Source organism: Eimeria necatrix, genomic scaffold (genome assembly GCF_000499385.1).
Source record: "Eimeria necatrix Houghton genomic scaffold, Enh_scaff47, whole genome shotgun sequence".
Taxonomy (NCBI): Eukaryota; Apicomplexa; class Conoidasida; order Eucoccidiorida; family Eimeriidae; genus Eimeria; species Eimeria necatrix.
The window spans coordinates 50,372-72,637 of record NW_013654354.1 but is presented as its reverse complement, the minus strand read 5'-3'; the positions used below and the strand labels follow the sequence as shown (position 1 = coordinate 72,637).

Sequence of the window (22,266 nt, the reverse complement as noted above, 5' to 3'; positions counted from 1 at the left end):
ATGAAGGCAGCTGCTGCGGCTCTGTCTGCGGACTATGGAGGCCCCCCGACCCCTCAACAAGCTTTCAAAGATGAGCCCCCAGGCCTCCGCCTTTTCATCTCGGCTTCGCCCCCACAACATCAGCTGTGCCCTCAGGCTCTCTGCGCCGGATCGCCCGACGCCCAACTGTCTCGTACTCAAACCCTCCAAAATAGCGAGCAGCCAGAGCCCCCTCTTTCCAAGGGCCCCTCTACTGAGGGCCCCTCTTCTACGGGCACCTCTGCGAGAGGGCCCCACCCTGAGGGCCTTACATCTGAGGGCCCTTATCCTGAGGAGACTACCCAGACCGTGGAAATGGCAGAGCTGCTCAAGCCGCCTCCTGATTCTGCCTCCACACACCCGGAGACAAAGACTCTTGTCCCCGACCTTCGCACCGCCACCACCAGCCCCAGCAGAGCCTCTGCTGATACAAATGCACCGCAAGGCAACCAAGGCCGCAGCTCCACAGGCTTGCCCCGAGATGGGGCTTCTCTAGAGTCCGCTGCGCTGCAAGATGGCCCCTGTACGTGAAGGGGAAAACACCACTGAGTGTATCCGAAACTGGCCTTTACACCTGCCTAAGTGCTCAATTTCTTCCTGCTCTCTGGTCTTTTACGTAAATATACCACCGTATGGTTTTTTCATTTTGATGCTAGGAGGCTTGTGCAGCATGCGCTGCAGGCGCTAAAGCCGTACAAGCACGAAGCAGTGGAGTCAATGAATTCAAGGACTGCGCACTGAGACCTCACTCTTTGCTTGTCTGTGTCCGCCTGGCTGCTGCAGCTGCCTCATCACAAGGCTCCCCTCATGTGTCTTCCATTCCCTCATCCTCGAGCTCCAGAAGCCGCGGGGGAGTTACCTCCCTAGCGCTGTCACCTGAGGCCGGGCTACGTGCTTCAAAGGACAAGCCTGGGGGCCCCCTTCCTGCCGCTGCTCCAGAGGTAGCCAGGGCGTCTTCCGTTGGGCTGGGGGCCCCTCCGCAAGACAAGCAGGAAAACGGCAACTTCGTGCCTAAAGAAGACGGCGGCGGCGCCGGCGGCCAGAAATGCATTTCTCCCAGCAAAGCGCCCTGGGTGCTGCCGGCTTACCAGGCCCTCACCAGACAGGAGGGGCCCCCGGGGACATCTGCCAGGGGGTCCGCTCCCTGCACCAGCCCGGGAGTTACCTGGGGAGACCCCTTGTTGCCTCTTCAGCTGCAGCCTCCTGGGCTGGAGAAGACGCAGTGGCTTCTCCAGCGCATGCCAACGGGGTACACAGGGCCCGCGCCAATAGAAACAGGAGCCGATACTGAGGGCCGCTCGAGCTCGGTGTGGGACTTCTGTAGTCTCTACTCCCTCAACCCCCCTCTGAGTCCCGAGAGCCCCGAGCAGCATCACGAGCTGAGGGACCGGGGCTGCCTATCGGCCCTCAGCAGCGCGGACCCCGGAAGCCCTCGTTGTATGTACACCCCGCCGAGTCTGACAGAACGAATGCTTCACGACGAACTGGACGCCATTAACAGCGACGCGTTGTCTCCTCCGTGCTGCTGCACCCGGTCCCCTGGCCGTTCCTGGAGCCGTCTTGACGGGGCTCTCCCTGAGAAGGAGGGCCTTGAGGGCCCCCAGCTGGTGGGAGGCAGTCCCGTGCCGTCTTCTGAGGCCTCTCTGCCTCCTCCAGAAATGCTGCCAAGCATAAGCGATGACGAGCAGTCACTGTATGGCCCAGCCGCAGATGCAGAGGCTTGCGAGTCCCTAGGCCCTTGCATTGCTCCCACTGTCTATTGGGGGTGCCAGCATTTGCGCCCCGAGGGTTCCTTTTCTGCGTGGCAAACTATGGGCAGACTGCAGCAGGCTCCCCGCCGCTCCCCCCACGTTTCTTCCTGCCTTTTCCCAGGAATTTCGGCTAGGCGCCTCTGCTGTTCACGACCCACAGTTATGGGCTGCTCTGCCCGGCAAGTTGGGATGGCTTTGGGCATGCATCCATGGGCTGTGCCCATGAACGACGGTGGCTGCGGGGGCCCTTTTCTCTCAGCTGGGTCCAGAAGCTTCTGCAAAAAAGGACCTCAAATTCAACGCTGCAGCGGCTGCGCTGCTCGCGCGGCTGCGGCTTTGCGTGAGCGTGGGGCCCTCTGGTTTGGAGGCCTTCGTGCGTCTCTAATGGGGGAGGAGGCGAGGGGCGGAAACTGCTGCCGACGGCTGCTCATTAGACCTCCTTGTTGTTGTTTCGCTCACGCCGGACGCAATTCCCGGTTGGGAGGGCTAGTGGGGCCCTGGGGAGCTTCTGCAGATGACAAAGAACTCAAGAACGGACACAAAGACAACGCGCTGTGCAGGTGCAGCTACAAAGCCCGCCTTCCAAGACGTTTCAGTGACAGCAGCGGGTGTGGCCTGTGCTGCTCAGCAGCAGGAGGGCACCAGCAGAGGCCCGCCGCTGCCGCAGCTGCTGGAGGGCCTGTTCCTCCATCGACACAATCGTGGAGTTCTACGCAGCTCGCCGCCAGTGACCTTCCAGCCACTTGCCATGAACCGGTTTCTGCCATCTCTGCTGCTTCTAGGCTTAGGGGGGAGTGCTGCAGGGGAGCCTCTCCGTTGCTGCTGCCGGGACTCTGCAGCCGCCGCGGGGGGCTCCCGGATGCGAAATACCCGCAGGAGGCGTCAGCCGACGGCTGGCCCCAACGGCCATTGCCTTCAGCGCCTCTCAGCTGCTCCTCCGAACTGCAAGACTGCTTGTCGGGGCTTCGCGCGACAAGGAGCTGCGCCTCCATGAGGACTTGTTCCCTCTCTCCTACTGAGTGCCTAAGCAGGCACCACTCTGCCTCGGGTGCGGCCTCGCTTTCGCAGCCCTCGCTGTCGACCCCCGTGCTGTCACCTCCAGCGCCATCTCCCCTCCTAGACCTTAGTCTCAAATCTTTGGAGAAGTCCCAAGAGGGGGCCAAGCCTGAAGAGCCAAAGACTTCTAAGGAGGGGCCTCAAAACAGTTCAGGGCTACAGGCGGAGGCTACAGAAAGCAGAGACGCGCTGCTTGACCTTAGCCTACAAGACGCAGAGCGACCAGACGAGCAGCAGAAACTGCATCAGCCACAGAAACACCAGCAGCAGCAGCAGGCAAGGCATACTGCCTCAGACCCGCAGATGTGCGTTTTCTACTCTCTTCTAGAAGGCAACTGCTGCTGCAGAAGACAGCGGCGAGCCACTTGTGGCAGCGGCAATAACAGAAGCAACAGCGTTAACGGACTGCACGGAACTGACGGCGGAATTCAAGGGACTTCTCACTGTACCACGTGTGCGGCGACGGACCAAAGAGCTGCAGCGGCACCTAGCAGGGGCTGGGGCTACTGTCAAAAGGTAGGAAGAGGAGGGGGAGTTTTGGTTTAGCCTCTGAGACCTCCATCCTGCCTCAAAGCATATCACCTGCTGTTGCTGCTGCAGGACATTAGCCCAAATAGTGGACATTAGCCCAAATAGTAGAGCTGTTGCCAGCAGCAGCGTAGCCGAAAATATGCTGGCTTTACAAATGTCTTTTTAATATCTCTGATGTGCTTTTCTCCCTGCTGCAGTGTCAGTGTGGCGCCCCCCATAGAGAGCGCGACGGGAGCCCCTTGAAGGTCCCTTCTTCCACAGCTCAGTTGCTGCAGTTGGACGCCTGCAGCCCCACTCTGGCGGCGCAGGGGCAGCAGAACGAAGGGGGCGTAGCTGCATGTGCCTCGAAGGACAAGGAAGGGCTCCTCGACAGCCTAACGGGCGCTGCCCCTGCAGCTCCGGCCTTTGAGCGCCAGGGGGCCCCCGTGCTGCCTTTGGGGCCCTCTTGGGTATCTTCAGCTGCGGCTCTACCCTCGGTGTCATCTTCTGAGTCTCCGCTAAAGCCCCCTGGGGAAGAGGCTCCCTTAGATGCCCTACTCTCTGCAGTCACGACAGGGGGCTCTGGCAGCTCAAGGACTCACGGGACCTGCGAAGGAGGCGTCTCGGGAAGCCGGGGGGATGCTTTTCCCATTGCTTCCCTACAGCCTCCAGGCTCAGCTGGCGACTTTGGAGAAGCTGCGGCTCCCGTCCAAGGGCTCCCAGGCAGTCTCTTCCCTGTGGCCCCTGTGGAGGCTTCGCAAAGCCCGAAGCTGGGTCCCCAGAGGGACCCGCTGGCGCAGCAGCCTAAGGGCACTCCACCTGCAGACGCCCCAGGGTGCTCCTCTGCTGCAGACGGAGACAGCGGCCTAGCAGTGGGTACTGCGCTGCACGAAAACAGAGGCCCCTTAATGTTAGAGGCAACGAGGAACCCCAAGGAGTCTGCGGGGCAGCTACTCTCGGCCTGGTCAGACACATCCAAGATGCCCGCAATGCAGAGCTTAGGTGAAGCCGCTGAACCCATTTCAGACTTGATTGCTCGCCAGTGTCTCCCTGAGGGGCCACAGCTGTGTGCGCCCGTTGCTGATGGCACGGGGACTGGCAGCACTCAGGCGTTCCCCGTCGACGAGAGCGGCAGCAGCAGCAGCAACAGCAATGGCAACAACAGCAGCAGCAGCAACAACAGCAACAGCACCCAAGAGATTGCTTCATCGGCGTCTCTCGTTCCTGCTCCCGAAGAGTCTCCCTGCGAAAACCAGCAGAATCTCCCAGTAAGCTGCATAAGTGACACACCAGCAGGCGCTGGAACATGGATTCCTCCTCAGCAGCCAGAGACGCAGCAGCCTGTGGGCTGCGTTGCTGCTCTAACCGGGCAGCCCGCAGCAGCAATTCATTCACTCCAGACCCAGGGCACAGGAGGAGTTCAGGGGGAAAGCAGCAGCAGCAACAGCAACATCAATAGCAACAGCAGCGCGGAAGGCTCCAACCCTCTAGACCCAGCGTCGTGCGTTCTCATGATGGATGCTGGAAAAGGCGACTGCAGCCTCGTTGACTCCAACGCTACCCAAATGATGCCAGGGACCGGCAGCGACAGCGCAGGGGCTGGGAGTACAGTCAGCGCGGGGGGCGGCCCAGGGTACAAGCGAAAGTCTGGAGGCAGCCTCTGTCTCCCTTCCCCAGGGCAGCAGCGGCTGCTGGGGCTGCAGCCCCGGCCTCCCCCTCCTCGCGTGTACCACGTGGTGATGTGCACGCGGCGGTACTGGCGAGTAGAGTGGGTGTCGCCGGAGACCGGCCGTCGGGTCTATAAGCACTTTGGGGAAAACCGCTACGGCGGGGGCGACAGGGCTCGCGAGGTGGCAGTGAAATTCTGGGCCGAAGTCCGCAAGCGCAGCGCCGACGGCGTCGAGAGGGGGGAGTGGCAGGGCCTCACGGAGGTCACCCGCAGAGTGCGAGAAGAGGGAGTTGAGGGCATCCTGCAGGAGGTCCGTGCATCCCCACAGATTACCGCATGCATGCCCCAGCCAGCAGCAGCAGCAACAACGGCAGGCACTGCTGCCACCCAGACAACTCTCCCGGAATCTGATGCAGCACCTGCTGAAGACCCTTTACTGGGAAGGCAGCTGCCTGCGCCCGCATCGGCAGCAGCTGCGCCCCTGCAGCAGCATCAGCCCAAGCCAGGTAGTGAGGTGGAAAACAATGATGCTCTGGGGGACACATCGGCAGACAGTCGCTTCTCCACGTTTGGAGAGCAGCAACAGAACCAGCCCACAACTGCTGTTGAGGGATACCGGCAGCGCGGCTCCTCTCTAAGACCTACTACCAGGGGCAGGATGCAAAGAGAGGCCTCCAAGGACCTTTCAGCTACCAGCAACAGTCGGCTCAGCCAGCAGCAGCAGCAGCAGCAACAGCAGCAGCAACAGCAGAAAACACACAGAGAAGACTACGCAGCACTTGCTGAAGGAGGAGCGGTGGCTCCAGAAACAGCTGTTTCCGGGGAGAATGAAGCGGGAGAGGGCCAAGGACTTTCTCAGCAGCAGCAGCAGCAGCAACAGCAGCAGGTAGAGTCGAAACAGTTCACCTCTTTGCCCAGGTTAGGAGAAACTCAAGGATCTGCTGCGTACTCTGGACAGCAGCAGCAGCCACAACAGCAGACAAAGGAAGGGAGCGGTCCAGCATATGTTGTAGGGCCTCCTCAGCAGCAGTTCCGGGGCAATCTGGAGGCGCAAGCAGTGGGCACTCAGCTGTCTGATGCTTCCCTCACCAGTAGGGGCCCCCTTCTGAACAAAAACCCAGCAATAGAACCCCTTTCAGGGGACCCCACAGGTACGGGAGAATGGAGTTCCCCGGTGGTCAACCAGTCTTCAGGAGACCCCCCGCTGCCGCTGTACGCGCCGGCCATGGGAAGCCTTCAGGGTGGGGGCGGCATTTGGGGCCCAGGAGGAGACTCCAATGGGGCCTCTAACATAAGCGACGTCACCGGGACAGCCAAAAACGGATCTGAGCTGCTGCTGAAGCGCGAGAACTCCAACGGCAGCCGCCTCTCCTCTCTCGCAGGAACAGAGCCTCCCCCGAAAAGGTACCGCCCCGACGGTAGGGAGTCGCCACTGCCAGAGGGGGCCTCCTGGGGCCCCGCTCCGCCCTTGGCGGCCTTCCCCGCCGGCGGCAGAAGTGCTGTTACCAAGGCTCTCACGGGCACCCAGATTGTCCAGCAGGGTTCCTGCAGTGGCATGGGCTTCGGCGGGCTGGGACAGGGCTCGGTGGCCCCCATGGAGTTCCCCCAAGGCGCTGCAACTGAGGCTTCCGCCGCAGTGTCTCTGTCCAGCAGGGCTTCCCAAGTGCTGTCTCCCGAAGCCAGCGGGACTCTCTTGATGAGCTGCTCAGGCGACACCTCGGGCTCTTTGCCAAGTCTCCAGGGCCCCCTGGGCTTTCAGGAGATGCAGGGAGCCGGCGGCGCAGCCTCCACGATGCCCAATCCCTTCCCCGCCAGTGGCGCAATGGGCCCCACTGGGATGCTGTACTCAGCTCCGTCCCCGTTTTCTCCCACTGAAACCCAACTGTCTCTGCAACAGCAACAGGCATTGAGGCCGGGTCAGCCCCCGTTAGAGGGCTACCTCATGGGCTGCCCGTCGGATGTGCCCTACGCCACCCCCCCGCCCACCCCAGGCGTACAGACACCAGGGATGCGGACCCCAACCACCGGCTCAACTGTGTCATCTTCTCGCCGGTCGCGCTGCGGCAGCTCGGCATCGTCCCGCAAGGGTCAGACAGGAGGGGTTTCTGGGCGCAGCGGAAACGGGAGCGGCGGGCACGGGCAGCGCACCATAGGGAGGATTTACTCCCTCCTCGTCAGAGGTGTCAGGTGCTGGAGGGCGGAGTGGCACGACCGCTCAAGCGGCCACCGCAAAACGCGCCAATATGCTGCGCCGAAGCACGGCGAGCAGCAGGCCCGGGCGCTGTGCCTGCAGGCCCTCTGCCAGGCGCGCAGCGTTCCGGCGCAGCTGCTGCGCGAGGCCCAGCAGACCTTTGCCTACGAGCCGAACCTCTCCCCCGAAAACAACTCAGAGCCCGAGGACCCTCCGGCAGAGCAAGCCGTGCCCCGGGGAGCCAGCTACGCCTCCCAGCCACAGCTGCAGCAGCCTCCTCACGGCCAGCTGCTGCAGCCCGCGCCCATAGAAGAACCGACCGGCCATCTGGTGCAGCCTCAGTTCCAAAGAGGAGAGGCCAGCACGAGCAACGGGGGCTTTGCACAGCAAGGGTACTTCTGGCCTGGCACGGGGAGGCCACCCAATAGCTCTTTCGGGAGCCTCCCCTCCATGCTGGACACCAGCGATCAACAGACATACGGCACCAGCGCGGAGCCCGTGGGTCATCCGCAGCAGCAGCAGCAGACTGGCTTCTTCCTGGGCGGACTTGGTCTGCCTATGGAGACACCAGCCGCGGGGATTCCCATTGAAGAGGCACCAAGCGGGCCCCACGCCAACCCGAACGCCCCCAGCGTCTTTCCGCCCGACAGCAGCAACTCCGGAGCAGTTGCTGCTCCATTTGGAAACAACGCCTTCACCGCAGGGGGGAATGCCGAGCACCCTGCTGTCTGCAGCGCCTCCCCGTTTGAAGCAAGAAATGCCCAGGAAGGGCTGACAGCTAAGCAGGAGCTGCCAGAGTCGGCAATGAACAGTTTGCCGCTCGTGTGCGCCGCCCGCGCTGTGGGAGTGGACCCGAACCACCCAACCTCCTTGAGCCCCCCTCAGCATTGTGCTTTTCCAGCAGCAGCAACGACACCTGCTGCTGCCCTCCTGACCAAGGAAGAGCCAGCTAACTGTGCAGATCCCGATTCCCCCGAAGCCAGCGCCAGAGCTGAAGGAGACAGAGCAAATGCCTGGAACCCTTCTTTTCTGGCTGTGTAACAAGTTCGCCAGCAACACGTCTCGATCGGATTTATTGCATTCGGGACATGCCGAGAGGAAATACTCGCCGCGAGCTGAACACCCGTCTCCAAGCTGCGGGCCTTTGCCAATTGCCGCGTAGGCCAGCAGCGAATACAACAGCAGCCGCTTCAACACAGCAAGCAGCAGCAGCACCGTCAGCAGCGTCAGCAATACCAACAGCGTCAGCAGTATCCGAAGCGTCAGCCGTATCAGTAGTGCCAGCAGTGTCAGCAGTGTCAACAGCGTCAGCAACAACAGTACAAGCGGCGGCATTGTGAAGTCCTTAGAAGACCGAATATTTTTTGCGCCGTAGCCTAGCGCCTGTCTTATCTCCCGCTGGAATCTGTCCCCAGTTTGTTAGTCTGCAGCTCCATGGAAGGCTAAAGCGCCTGCGTGCGGCCCTGTCTCCAACGGAGTGTACGTACAGTGAGGCACCGACTGCGGTATCTGTGCGTCGGATAGCCTTGTCCGTCTCGCCGATTTCGTTCTGGTAATGTTTTAGTTTTTACTGAGCACGAATAGTTTGTAGGGGGCTCTTTTCGGCCTTTCCTCAGCCCCCAGTCTTCACGACTGTCTTTTGTGGCTGTCGTGCCGTGCTTCCGTACTTCCCCTGGAGCATTTTTATATTGTGTTTTTAGACTCCAGAGGCAACCTCCTCCGTCTACCTGCGTGCTGTCGGCGCCGGCAGCAAACCCATCACCTTTAACAGCGTTTCCGTCTGCAAGCCGCAGCCACCCCGGTGGCCAGAGGCCGCATCTTAGCCGAACGGCCCTATTCCACGAGAAGGCTCCAGCGCCTCCAGGGGCGCCCACCTTATCCGAAGAGCCAGGGAACCCTTGGGGTGGGGAGCAGCACCGGTATCCTGCTGGCGCCAGCGTTCTCGAGGTCCCAACAAATTCTCAGCTAAGGTAAAATTAACCCTCTCAGTAGTTCAATCAGCGTTCCAAGTTCGTTCGTTCTTTTCTCGCGGCAAGGAAACCCAGAAACTGCAGCTACCACATCGAGGGGCTCAATGGTGCTTTGGGAAGTCTCCCCCGTAACCCCCAAATTGTGGAGTGTATGCCTCGAGCTGGACTGGAGCGCCTTCCACTGCCCTTTGCAGCTTCACTGGCGATCTCTGCCATTCAGGACCGCCCACAGCAACCCCTGCTGCCAGGCCTCCTTGGGGCTTTCACAAAAGCTACTCATTCGTCTAGTCTGCATGCGGCGCTGCTCGCGGCCCACCGCCAGACAGAGCGCACTACCCTTTCGTTTCACCATCCCTCTTCTCTGTCTACACCCTTGCACATAGAGACATTTCAGCACTTTCGTGTTCAGGTGGCAACGCGCAGCAAGACCGCAACAAACTGTTTTCGTAGAGATTCATTATTTAGTCTCTCTGTAGAGCACTTGTCACTGCCCAGTTAGCCACTAGGCCGCAGCTTGTGGAGATCTAAATACTCAAGAATATAGTGATGCCTAAGAGCCCAAAAGCTGAGGCACCTGCTCGCCTAGCTTGTGCAACCCATTCCTCTCTTTCTTTCATACGGCGTGTCGAACCCTCCGCCTGAGGGCTGTCCCCAGAATGCATCAGTGTAATCAATCAAAAAAAAAAACTTATCAGTTGTTCAGTTGATGGCATTAGCTGCAGGAGCCGCTGCTCCTGAAGTCTCCCTCAAGAGCTGCAGCAACTGTGGCAGTGTTCCAATTAGCAGTAGCTGGAAAAGGCCACTTACTGTACTGCGGCTGCACACACTAACTAATGCAGAGGCCCAGCGGCAGGCGCGTCTTGTTAAAGGCAGACGCTGCCACTGCAACTGGCAGTTGCTTTGCCGCTATGACTTGCATGCATGCCTGCATGCATACATGCATGCATGCATGCAGGGCCTACGACCAGATCTTGACGACTCCGTCTCTTCCCGCTGTGACTAAAAAGAGGTCTCCCTGGCCAATCACCGAAATGCCAGTGACAGCGTCTCTGTGCATCGGCGAAGGTCCCCCAAAACCTTGGGGCGCCTCAGCTTCCTCCCCCTCACCCCACACGGGGGACCACGAGGCGAAGTCCGGGCCAGAGGGAGGCGGCATGCAGCAGCAGCAGCTCCCAGGCCCGCCGACGAGTTTGCTTCTGCTGCTGCTACTGCTTTTGCTGTTACTTCTGTCCAACACCAACAAGTCCCTGCCCTTTCGTGTAAATGTACTGCCTGCCCCTCTGGGAGCCTCGCTAGCTTCTTCCGCTCCCAAGTCCGAAGCAACCAGCAGAGTCTCCCAGTTCTCCCCTTTCGAGGCCTCCGCCTCGCCAGAAAATCGGCTCGCAGCAACAGCTGTTTCTGTTGCTCTCGCTGCTGCTGCTGCTGCTGATGCACGCCGCAGGAAACGCCGCCCCTGTGGCGAGCGACAGCAAACTTGCTGCAGAACATGGGTGTCATCTATGGTGAGAGAAGCCATTAGTGCTGCACCACGATCTCTTTCCCGGCATCCGCATGCAGTCGGGGGCCCCAAGACACAGAAAGAGCGCACCAGGTCTGTGTCTAGGAAAGTGGTGTCCGGCGAAGTCCCTCCAGCTGTTTCCCCTCTGTCTGCAGATGCTGCTTGCTGCTGCTGCTGCTGCTTTTGCTGCTGGTACCCCAGCTTCGCAGCAAACACAGCTCGCTCCTCCGCCAAATCCCAGTAGTGGACGCAGAGGTCCTCCCCAGCAGATAAAACGAAGCCAGCAGGGCCCCTCAGAGGTGGGGGCATCCAGAGATACCGGGGCATGTGTAGGGGAGCCTCATCGGCTCCCCAGAATCCCGACACTTCCCGTGGTATCTGGAGTATGTTGCTGCATGCAGATGGCAGAGACAGCGCCTCCATGGACAGCAACACCAGCTTGGGTACCGAGAAGCTTTTGTTTGAAGCTTCTCCTTCCCCTGCTGCAGCAGCGGCGGCTGCTGCTGCTGTGCTGTCTGCGAAGCAAGATGTGTTGTACGCGCTGATAACTGTCCCGTCTTGCAGGTCAAGCAGCAGCAGGGGGAACGCCACGTGCTCTACAAGGGCCAGCATGCAGCAGGTTGGGGCATCTTGTTGCTGCTCAAAAGCAGCAGGCCTGCCCGTCGCGAGGCTGCTGCTGCTAAGTGCAACAGCCGCAGCAGACGGGTCCACAAACAGCAGCTGCTTGACGGCCACTGGGGGCTGCAGCTGCCACGCCCTGAGGACAAGCTGCATGCGCAAGTCAAACTGCAGCAACAAGCCCCCAGTGGTCCCAATCACCAGCCAGCGGGCGTCAGCCCCTATGGCCTGCGCTGACGGCGCCCCCAGCCAAGGCGGAGTCTGTGAAGCGAAGACAGGAGCGGAGATGCGGAGGTCCCAGCCGCCGAACAAGCCATTGCGCAAGGCGTAGAGCAGCAACTGCTCCAAAGATGTGTCTTGATGGCTAAGACACGCCACGCCACCGCCGCCAGCTGCTGCTGCTGTTGCTGCTGCGCGCGCAGCAGCGAAGCCTGCACCGCACCGTTTCCCCGCCGATCCATCCGCCGTTGCTCTGTACACCAAACGAGACAAAGACAAGGCAGCGCGCGCTGCTGCTGCTGCTGCTGAGTAAGGGCCTTGGCCCAGCTGGCGCTGCAGCAGCCCAAGCAAGACAGAGGGCTTCGCAGACAGAGGCGCCGGCATCAGCCGAGGAGTGGGGAGACGCAGCAGCGCGCCGGGTATGGTGACTCCTGCGCTGCTGCTGCCGTTGCTGGCGCTGCTGCTGCTGCTGCTGTCCAGCCGCAGCAAGTGGCACGCCCCGTCGGAAGTCCCCACGGCTAATGTCTTCGTGTTCTGAAGAAGACAATGAGTTGTCAGGTGCAGCTGGGGAGGAACTTGCCACAGCCCCACGGCTGGCGCTGCGCGCAGAATCAAGAAAGGCTGCAGCAATACTTGAGGCCCGCAGGCTCTCCCCACAGGTCAAGCTCTAGCTGGCTAGCTGCACCCAGCTGCAGCTATTCGCAGTTCAACGCACTTGGGAATACAAACTCGCGAGCCAGCCAGCCACTTAAACTGGTTTGTTGAGGCAGCAGCAGCAAACAGAGCAGCAGCAGAAAGAAAGGGCAAGAGGACGCAAACTGCTGAGGCAGCCACAATTCTACGCACTATGGGGGGACTTGGACTATTTCGCAACTTACGCCGAGTGGCCCTGACTAGGGCTGCCGCCTTCCAGGCCTTGATGGCCCCTCCCTTGAGGCCCACAGGGACGGCCGCGAGAACTCTCCCGTCATCTGTTGCAGCGAGGCTGAGGAGGCCAACGCCTCTAGAACAAGAGCCCTCAAACTCCGTAAGGCTGCGCACCCACTGGCCCCGGGGTCTCCAGGAGGCCAAGTCCGGCAGCCCCGCAACGCCTCCCCCAGCAACAGCCCCTGCACTCTTGCCCTCCACGCTGCTGCGAGCTGATGCATGCAGCAGACCCTCATGCCGGCCTGCGGTGGGGCCCTTCATTGTGCCGAGGCTTCCTTGCTGGCTGGGGGCCCCCGGCAACTGAGAAAGGCTGTCAGTTACTCCCCCTACAACTGTGCTGATATTCTGTGAGGGGCGGCCCAGGGCTGCCGTGGCTGCAGGCAGAGCCAACCCGCTGCTGCTGCTGCTGCTGCTCAGCTGCTGCGCTCTGGAAGTGCCCAACGGAGGGGCCCACGCGAACAGCCTGCGGGCAAGCGCCGTGAGTCTCCTTTCCGCAGCAAAGAATGCATCCAGAGAATCAGAAACTCGCAGCTGGTAAGGGTAAAGACTGAAGTGGCTCTCGTCTTGTCTTTGCAGCCGCCCCACTTCAAGGGAGGGCCGCCGCGGAAGGCCCAGCAGCACACAACGCCAGTCCCGCTGCAGTGGGGCAGGGACCCCCGGGGAAGCGCTGCTTCTGTGTGGAGACAGCCTGGAGACAGTCATTATGTGTCGCTTCCCGCTACCGAGGGCCCGCTCAGCAAGCTTTCTTGCTGCTGCAGCTGCGGCCGCTGTTGCTGCTGCTGCTTCAGGCAGACACAGCCCGCGACAACGCTCCTGCAGTTTCGCCGGCGCTCGCTGAAGCAGCTGCTGCAAGGATGCAGCCGCAGAAACGGGCATTTTCGTCTGCGAGTTCAGGGCTGCAACTGTAGCAGCAGGCGCTGCAGCAGCAAGGAGGAGAGACAAGTAGCTGCTGGTGACTACAGCCGAGCCGCAGCTGACCTGCACCGACTGGGAAGCATTATCCTGCAGGCGCAGGCAGCCGCACCCTCAGCAAACTCAAATAGGTAGCAGCAGCAGCAACTGCAGCAGCGGTAGCAAAGGTACGCCTCAGCTATACGGAAGCAGGGAAAGATAGCACCATACAGCCACGCCCATTTAGCTGCTGCAGGCAGCAGCAGGAAGCCCGGAGTCACACTTCGGCAAATTCGCAGCAGCAGCTGGCTGAACAGTAGCAGCAGCATCGGCAGCGGCAGGCGCATACGGGCTTCAGCAGCACACTCAGAAACAACAGCACAAGTGGCAGCAGCAGCAAATAACGGCAGCAGCTACTGAAAACTCGAAGGGTCTTAGCCTCGGCACACCTTGCGGTGAGTTGAGAGGCCAAGAAGAGCCTGCAGCAACGACGGCTGAGGGGGGTATATCCACAAATGTCTCCCCAATGCGCCCGCAACGGCTGTGGCAGCTGCAGTTGCTGCAGTCATTGCAGCTTTTGCTGCAGCGTCAGAGACTTCGGGCGGGCACACGTCCAGAAGAGCATGAGCTAAAGATCGCTGCTGCTGCTGCTGCTGCAGCTGCTGCTCCGTTGCCTGAAGCGAGGCCTCGGCTTTGTCTGTGGGGCTGTCACTGCTGCTGTCGTTTTCAGCACTGTTGTTTCCACTGCTGCTGCTGCTGCCCGCAGCAGCAGCGGGCGGCTCGTCTGGCCACAGGCAGCTGTGCAGCAGCAGCATCTGGTGATGCATCACCAGGCGAGCCACGTGGGGCAAAAGGGTCTCAGCGAAAAGACCCCACAAAGAAATGCGGGTCAGAGGGGGAGCAATGGGGGGCACAGGAGACAACCTCGTGGCTGTCAGCACTTGGCGCGAAGAGGGCCCTTGCGGCAGCATGTACTTGAGCAGGACTGCCGCTGCAGCAGCACAAAGCACAGCCAAGAGCAAGTCGCCACAGGCAGCAAACAGCGGCTACTGCCACAGCAGCAGCAGCAGCAGCAGCAAAGGCTGGTTCCCTCTAGCAAACGCACTGTGTCCCCGCCTTCTCTAGTTTAGTGCAGCTAGTGCTTGAGCTAGCTAGTGGTTAAATGGCTATCTATAAGCTGCAAGCCACCCGCAGTACAGCCCTGAAGAGCTTACTTTGCCTAGCCCCCACTGTGCAGCAGGGAGGCCGCCTGGCCTGCCCAGCAAGAGACTGCAGCAGCAGAGACCGCTCTGGCGCCTCCTCAGCAAGTCCTAAAGTGTCGAGGGAGGAGCCTAGGGGACAATCTGCTGCTGCAGTCGACCCCTCTCCTTTCGCACTTACGCCTGCAGCGTTGGCTGCTGCTGCCTGACGCCGCGCATGCAGCGTCGGCAGCAGCAGCAGCAGCGCGTGGCGGTCTGCAGGCCCAGCCCCACACAAAAACTCTACCAGATCTTCCACTGCCGCTGCCGCCTCCCCCTGCTGCGGCTGCTGCTGCTGCTGCTCCTGCGCAGCCTGCTTCTCCACTTGACTCTGAAGAAGAGGCCCGCCGAACGGCGAAGACGAACCAGCAGCAGCACTAGAAGCAGCTGCGCGCTTCTCCACTTCCAAGATTACCATTTTCCAGGGCCCCAAGCCCCGCCGCATGCCCCGCACTATTGGCTCCCCTGCAGTTAGCCGTTTGTCTGCAGCAGCTTCTTGCAGAAAGGGGGCACTTGGCTCATCACTGCTGTCGCTGCTGCTTGTGCTTTCGCTGCTGCTGCTGTCGCTGCTGCTGCTGCTGAGGCTGCCACTGCTGCTGCTGCTGCTTGCAGCTCCCGAATGTTCCTTTCGGTGCCTCTGCCCTTTCCGAGCCCTTTCTGCGGCCGCGAGAGTCATCGGAGAGAATAGAATCGATAGCAGCCGCTCACTTGTCCTGCTTTCGGGTTGCTGCTGCAGCAGGCGCAGCAGCTGCTGCCGTGAGAGCGGAGGCCGCAGAGCTGCTGCAACTTCGTCCACGCCCAGCAACCGGGAGTGGCGCCGCAGCACGGGGCGCAGCAGCGGCAGCAGCAGGGCATATGTCTGTACAGGGCCCCAGCTGTCCTGCACTGCAGCAAGAAGGCGCAGCAGCACACCTCTCAGCAGCAGCGAGGGGAAGAGCAGCAAGGGCACGACTCTTCGAGACAAGAGGCTGTAGGTGGCCTTAGATGCGGGGCTGAGGAGGCCGTCTGCTGCGAGCTGCGAAAGAGCAGCAGCAGCAGCAGCAACCACTTCCTCCTGTTGGTCAAGGAGACACTGTTCGCAGCAGGGAATGATGCAGCTCTCAGCTGTTGCGGGAAGCGCAAGGGCCCCCAGGCCCCCCAGCGAACGAACCACTGCAGCACGAACCCCAGGGCAGGGGTCGTTTAGCTGCACAATGAGGTATGGCAGCAGGAAGCTGTGTGTCTGCTGCGGCCCCAGCACAGCTGTCAGCAGCGGCAGCGGCCGCAGCAGCGCCAACCGCTGCTCCAGGGGGCGGCAGGTCAGCTGCTGCTGCACCGTCGGCAGCACTGCAGCGTGAAATTTGCTGATGGCCTCTGCCAGCTTTTGTTTTGCTGCTGCTGACAGGCCCTCTGCTTCATTCGCAGATGCTGCTGCTGCGCGCTCAGGCCCCGGGCAGCTGTTGGCAGGAGAGACTTCTGCTGCTGCTTCAGCCACTGTTACTTTTGAACTGATGGGAACCCCCAAAGAAGGCGACCCTGAAGTGTCAAGTCCAGCAGCAGCAGCTGCCTCAGCAGCGGCTCGGTCAACAGCAGCTGCTGCTCCACGCATCTGCTCAGAGCTGCTGCTGCTGCTGACGGCCACCCCGTTTGCTCCCGTGGCAGCTTCAAATGATGCCTCGGAAGGGCTTGCTGCAGCAGCAGCGCCTTTGCTTTCTCCTGAATCCTCAATAATGTTGGCTTGCCTCTCAAGCGCATCTTTTGGCTCCACAGTTACAGGCAGTGTAATATGCGCTGGGGCTCCAGCGGTGCTGCTGCTCCTTTTGGCGCCCTCCTGGGCTGCTGCTGCGGAGTCTGAGGCCCTGCGAAGCGCTGTAGCCTTTTCTGCATGCACGGAAGGCGATAACTCATTTTGCTGCTGCTGCTGCTGCTGCTGCTGCTTCTGCTGCTCTCTGCGGGCGCCTAGAAGAGCCTGCGCGTGAAGACAGGCCTTCACTGCAAGAAGCATCAGCGGCAGCAGCTCCGCCACAGCCACACGAACAGCTGGCTCTGGATCTGCAGCACTTAAGCGGTGCACTGCAGGAAGAATGTAGCCGCAGAAGAGCGCAGCAGCATCGGCCTGCGGGCTTTCCTCTGCTGCAGTGCTCCGCAGCAGCACGGGGTATTGCTGCTGTTGAAGCGACGCTTTGCCGGAGCGACGCACTGAGCCTCCTGCCTTCGGGACCCCCGCTGCTGCAGCTGCTGCGCTGCTGCTGGGCCCCTCGCTTGCGCAGGCTGTGCCGCAGAAGGCGCAGAGGGGACCCTGTGAGGCCAGCTTGGGGCACTGCGCTTTGTGCTGCAGCGCTGCATGCAGCTGCAGCAGGGCTGCAGCGAGGGCCCTGACTGCAGCAGTGCGGACAACTGGGAGCGGATCCCCCAAATGGTGAGTCAGGAATGGCAAGATGGAGTCTAGAAGGACTTCTATTGTGGCAATCCGTGAAAGAAATCCCAACATGGAGACGCCGCAAGCCCTTACACGAGGGCTGCTCGTTTGCTGCAGCGCCAGCCCCACCACCTCAGAGGCAAGAATGCAGCAGCTGCTCCGCAGGCAGCCTGCACAAGAGCGCTGTGCTGACTCCACATTAGAAGGCGAGGCCACCACAAACGGGAGGCCCACGTCGCTGCTAGCTGCTGCTGCTGCTGCTGCTGCTGCAGCAGACCCGAAGACATGCGCAGGCAGCTCAGGCGGGCCCAGCAGCTCGCACACACTCTCCCACTGCGGATACACCGGAGCGGATCCGCTGCTGTCTCCTCCACCTCCAACGCCCGCAGCCCCCGCACCTCCAGTTCCAGCAGCAGCAGCAGCAGCAGAAGCAGCAGAAGCAGCAGCAGCAGCAGCAGCGTCAGCAGGAGCGGCGCTGAGGCTGTCTTCGCCGCGCTGCCTGAACAAGTCGTCGTAGAGGCGCACCTTTTGTCCCTCAAGCTCCTCGAGGACCGCCACTGCGGGCTGCATGCACATTAGCCCAGCAACAGCGCAGCAGCAGCAGCAGCAGCAGCAGCAGCCGGCCGCAGAGAAAACATCCAGAATAAGAATAGTCCTGCGTCCCTTCTAGCGATAACAACTCTCAACACAAAATGAGGAAAAGGCCTTGCCTAGACTCTTTGTAGCTCGCTGTCCCTACGCGCCGTCTGCAGCTAGCTAGCTACCGCGCCAGGAACTGTAGTCAGCTAGCCATTGAGCCGGGAAGTGCAGCTAGATAGCTGGCTAGCCAACACGTACGCGCTTTAAAACCACTGTAGCCTCGTAACTTCGAGCCCAAAGACCCATAAGGCTCCAGCCAAACTGGCGGGCATTCCGCGGGCTCAAGACGGGGTGAGGGAGGCTCCCGCTGAGTGCAGCAGCTGCTGCTGCCTCTTGTGCTACTTCTGCAGCAAGAAACCTCTCCTCAGCCGTAGCCCCGCCTACGCTCGGCGGTGTTGCTGTTCCTGCTGCAGCAGACGCTGCGCGCAGGTCACGCTGGCCCCCCAAGGGCGATGCAGCAGCAGCAGCTGCTGCTGCCGCAGCTGCTGCTGCATCTGCTGCTTCAGCGCTCCCCGCGCTCCACGCATGTAGCAGCGCAGCAGCAGCAGGGCACTCCTGTGGCATCGTGACGGCCATGTTCAGGACAGTCTGTCAAACAGCGACAGCAGCAGCAAACCCCAGCTCCTTCTAATTCAAGTTTATCACTGAAATGTAACTTAGCTGCAATTAAAGGGGAAATTTTTGCCGCCTTACTTGGTGGGCTGTGCAGCCGTCAATCTCCAGCGTCTCCCTGGTAGCGGCTTCTCTCAGCAGCTGCAGAAGCAGCTGCTCTTTGGCATCACTCTCCTGCTGCTGCTGCTGGGGCTGAGCCTGCTGCTGTTGCTCTTGCTGCTGCTGGGGTCGCTGCTCCAGCAGTGCCAAGAAAAGATCAGGGAGATGCTCCTTCAGCAGCAAAATGCGAAGGTCGGGCTGCTGGTAGGCCGGGTGCAGCAGCACAGTAAAGAGGCACAAGAAGTAGTTGCCGAAGCAAGGAGGAAAGACATGGCGCAGCCACAGCAGCAGCGTCTGCTGCGCTGACAGCCGACGCTCCGGCAGCTGCAGCAGACCACCGTGCAGCAGCAGCAGCCGCACTTTGCGGCAGGTCAGCCCCTCCAGTGCGTGCAGCAGAGCAGCGGGAGGCGGCGAAGACGACGGGGCAGCAGGAAGCCCAGGAAGAGAAGCACGCATCTCCTCCTGCATTGCGGCAGCAGCAGCAGCAGCTGCTGCTGCTGCTGCTGAGTTGCGGGGGCGGCGAGCGGTGCCACTGCTGCTGCCTGCTGAAGCCGCAGCTTTGCTTTTCTCTTCTGAGCCTGCAGATTCATCTTCTTTCGGCTGCTGTCCCGGTTGCTGCTGTTGCTGCTGCTTCTGCTGCTGTTTGGCTGCGTTGAGCCAGTTTCTGAGACCGAGCAGGTGCAGCAAGTCTATGACGTCTGCGCCCTCCAACAGAATCTCCGCCAAAGTGCAATTCACCGAAAACATTTCTGCAGCCTGCAGCTCCTGAATGCCTTCGGGCAAAGGCTCCTGGGGGTCTTCGTTGTCCACAAATCTAATGCAAAAAAAATACAAATAAAAGAAGCAGCAAAAACAAACAAAGACCCTCAGCCCCCAGGCAAGGGGCCCTCAAAGGGCAAGGCAAAGGCACCAAAGGGATTCGTTGGAGACAGAAAAAAACAAAAACAGAAAGAAAATAAAGTCCTCAAGCGCGTGCAGCCAGGAACAAAGAGACAACAAAAAAGAAGCGTCTGCGCCAACAGGAAATAGAAAAAAAAAGCAAAGCCGAAAGACTCAAAGAAAAGCAAACAAAACCAGCACAAAGACAAGCGCTGCAGCCCGCAAAAGTGCTGTTGGCAAGGCTTTAGCTGCAGCTAAGCGCTCCGCGGCAAATGCCCCTTTTGGCAAGAAAGAGACAGCCAAAAGCTGACTCAAGGCGCTCTACCAGGGCCGGCACCGAGCCAAAGAGCCCATGGGAAGCCCCAAAAGCTCTGCATGCGCCTTGCATGCAGCGAGCTGCATGCAGGCTGCATGCGGCTCACTGGGGAAGCGCAGGTGCGGGGCCTGCCGCTGCAGTTGCTGCTCTCGCACTGTCAGCCACATGCAGCCTTCATGCAGCTGGCTGCGTGCTGCAGCTGCTGCTCTTGCGCAGCGAGCCGCATGCAGCCTCGATGCAGGTGGCTGCGTGCTGCAGCGCGCAGCCAGCTGCCTAGAATGCAGGCAGCTGCGTGCTGCAGCGCGCAGCCAGCTGCCCGCATGCAGGCAGCTGCGTGCTGCAGCGCGCAGCCAAGTGCCTGCGTGCGGGCAGAGGGCTTGGTGCTGCAGCATGCAGCGAAGTGGCTGCATGCAGTTGGCTGCGGGGGGCAGCTGGTCAGTGCACATCTGAGCTGCTGAAGTGCTGTGCAGGTATGCATGCTTGTCATTGTGTCAAACACAGTCTAAAAGCTTCACAACAGAAGCTGCATGTCAGAAGAAACAGGCGAACAAAAACAGAAACAGGCAAGCAAAAGTAGAAACAGGCAAGCAAAAATAGAAACAGGCAAACAAAAGTGCGAGTCAATGCAGCGCAGTGGAGAAGGATGCTGTTGCGCAGCCACTGTCATGAGCTGCGTACCGCTCGGGCGCGAGGTAGCAGCGCGAGCGCTTGGCAGACTCGAAGAGGAGGCTGTAGACGCGCATGTCTCTCAGGCGCAAAACGACATCTTTCCAGGGAGCGGCGTCAGTGAGGAAGAGGTGGAGGCTGGAGGTGAGGCCCAAGTTTTCAGTCTTGAGGTCGCAGTGGGCAAAGGCCAGGCTGTGCAGCTGCGCCACTGCGGCCAGCAGCTGGAAGCACAGGAACAGCAGCTGCATGCAAGACGCTGCTGGCCGCGCGTGCAGCCGGCCCCACACCGTGCTGCTGAAGTACCGCCGCAGCAGCAGCGCCGAGCGCTCCGCCAGCAGCAGCCGCTCGTCCGGGCAGCTGCACACAGCAGCAGCAGCAGCAGCCTGCAGCAGCTCTCTGGCACTTCTCCACAAATGGCCATGGGTCTTTAAACGGGGCAGCTCCGCTTCAAGACGCAGCAACGGGCCCGCGAAAATCAACAGCAATTATGCACAGCTTCTCGTGAAAAAGCAAACACGCAGCAGCAGCTGCAGCAGCGGCAGCAGCTGCAGCAGCTGCAGCAGCTGCAGCAACAGCAGCAGCTGCAGTTGCTGCAGTTGCTGCAGCAGCTGCTGTGCTGCGCGCAGGCCCGGAGGCCAGTTGCCTCTGTGGAATAGTGCGCCGAAAGAGACAGAGCGCAGGCAGCGGCGCAGCAGCGGGGGATCAGCAGCACAGCAGCCAGCAGCAAAAGCCAGAAGCAGCAGCAGCACCAAAAGCGCCACTCAAAATGCACTAAAGATGCATGCAGCAAGAGAATAGCTTGGGGGGAGCGACACCGCTGCAGCAGCCTGGGAAGCCCCAGCAGCACGTGGAGTGCACAGAAGGAGACAGCGAGAAAAACAAAAGACAAAAATGCTGCAGCCACGAAGTAGAAGAGCCAGCAAAGAGCTGCGCAGCACAAATTGAAGTAATTGGGCAGAAGAAGACAGGCTGGAGCGAACAGAAAAAGAAAAGAAGGATCTAATTAAAGGGTTTCACAATTTAAAATGCCTCATTCGTCTTCAAGAGTCAAAACACTCCATTTGTCTTTCGAACAGGCCGTCGACAGACATGTTTGGGTACAAGTCGAAAGTGAAGACAGCCTTGTGGAGGAGCTTCTGGGCCTGGAAGCGGCGCAGCTCAAGGGGGGGCCCTTTGGTTCCCGCGGCATTCTTGTTGACGAAGAGTTTGCAAAATGTCAGTCCGTCGGTGACTGAGACGCACAGGAGGCTGCTGCAGACCCGCGAGGTGGATATACACCCCACCGCGTGCAGAAACGGGTAGTCTTCCATGTGGCTGCGCTGCTCATCTGTAAGGGGGGAAGTGGGGCTCTGGGAGGACAGCTGGCTAAGCTCCCCGGCCGGAAGCGCTGGGCTCAGGCCCGCAGACACGGTGTTGCCCATCTTGCTGCTGCTGCTGCTGCTGCTGCTGCTGCTGAGGGGTGCAGTTGCGGTCAGTCCCACGGAGAGGCCGCCTGCCGCGGAGCGCACGCTGTGCTCAGGAGAAGCCCCCGACGCAGCCACATGACTTTTCAGCCGCGGCTTGTTCGACGGTGTGGCGTGCGCTGCTGCTGCTCCGCTGCAGCATGTGCTGCAGCTGCTGCTGCGCTGCTGCTGCTGGGCAAGACAGCGCGCGGGGATCAGCAGGAAGACAGCTTCTGTACCGTTACGCAGCTACCATAGAAAGTGTACAATATAATAAAATCTTCTATTTCGAGAAGTTTGGAATCCTGAAGACTGCAGTGTGCTGTCAACACGGTAGCGAACCAATGGGCCATCCGGAGTCGTTGCATGCGCTCGTAGCTCTTCTGTTGCAAGGGGCTGCAGGGCTTCTCTTAACAATGTCCTTTTAAGGCCTTAATGCCCTAAATGACGCATTAGTGAAGCGTCTACATTGGATTCTTGTGGCTTCAGCCGTTGCTGTCACTCCAGCAAGAGCAGCAACCGGCGCGCCAGCCCGTCCTGTCTGAGCGGCGCCAGCCACAAAGGTTCCGTCGTGTTTTTGGTCTATTAACCTCATAAAGAAGGATTGCTGCATCCACACAGGGCAAACCTTTCTTTTGGGCGCTTCATGCTGCTGCTCA

General features: G+C 60.5%; 2 protein-coding genes across 2 annotated transcripts; one reads left to right on the top strand and one right to left on the bottom strand.

The window, feature by feature from the left end:
• ENH_00057100 (hypothetical protein, conserved) lies at positions 1 to 8,236 on the top strand (the record flags this gene model as incomplete). The annotated part of the gene is made up of 3 exons (XM_013581677.1): positions 1 to 541; positions 802 to 3,341; positions 3,554 to 8,236. 3 exons carry the CDS (start codon positions 1 to 3, stop codon positions 8,234 to 8,236), a joined length of 7,764 nt encoding a protein of 2,587 aa, XP_013437131.1.
• A 1,887-nt stretch (positions 8,237 to 10,123) lies between these two features.
• On the bottom strand, positions 10,124 to 21,586 carry ENH_00057090 (PIK3R4 kinase-related protein (incomplete catalytic triad), putative; the record flags this gene model as incomplete). The annotated part of the gene is made up of 8 exons (XM_013581676.1): positions 10,124 to 12,099; positions 12,379 to 13,429; positions 13,768 to 14,309; positions 14,533 to 17,518; positions 17,792 to 18,181; positions 18,287 to 19,118; positions 20,178 to 20,522; positions 21,255 to 21,586. The coding sequence occupies 8 exons, from the start codon at positions 21,584 to 21,586 to the stop codon at positions 10,124 to 10,126; spliced, it is 8,454 nt and encodes a 2,817-aa protein (XP_013437130.1).
• Positions 21,587 to 22,266: the final 680 nt, after the last annotated feature.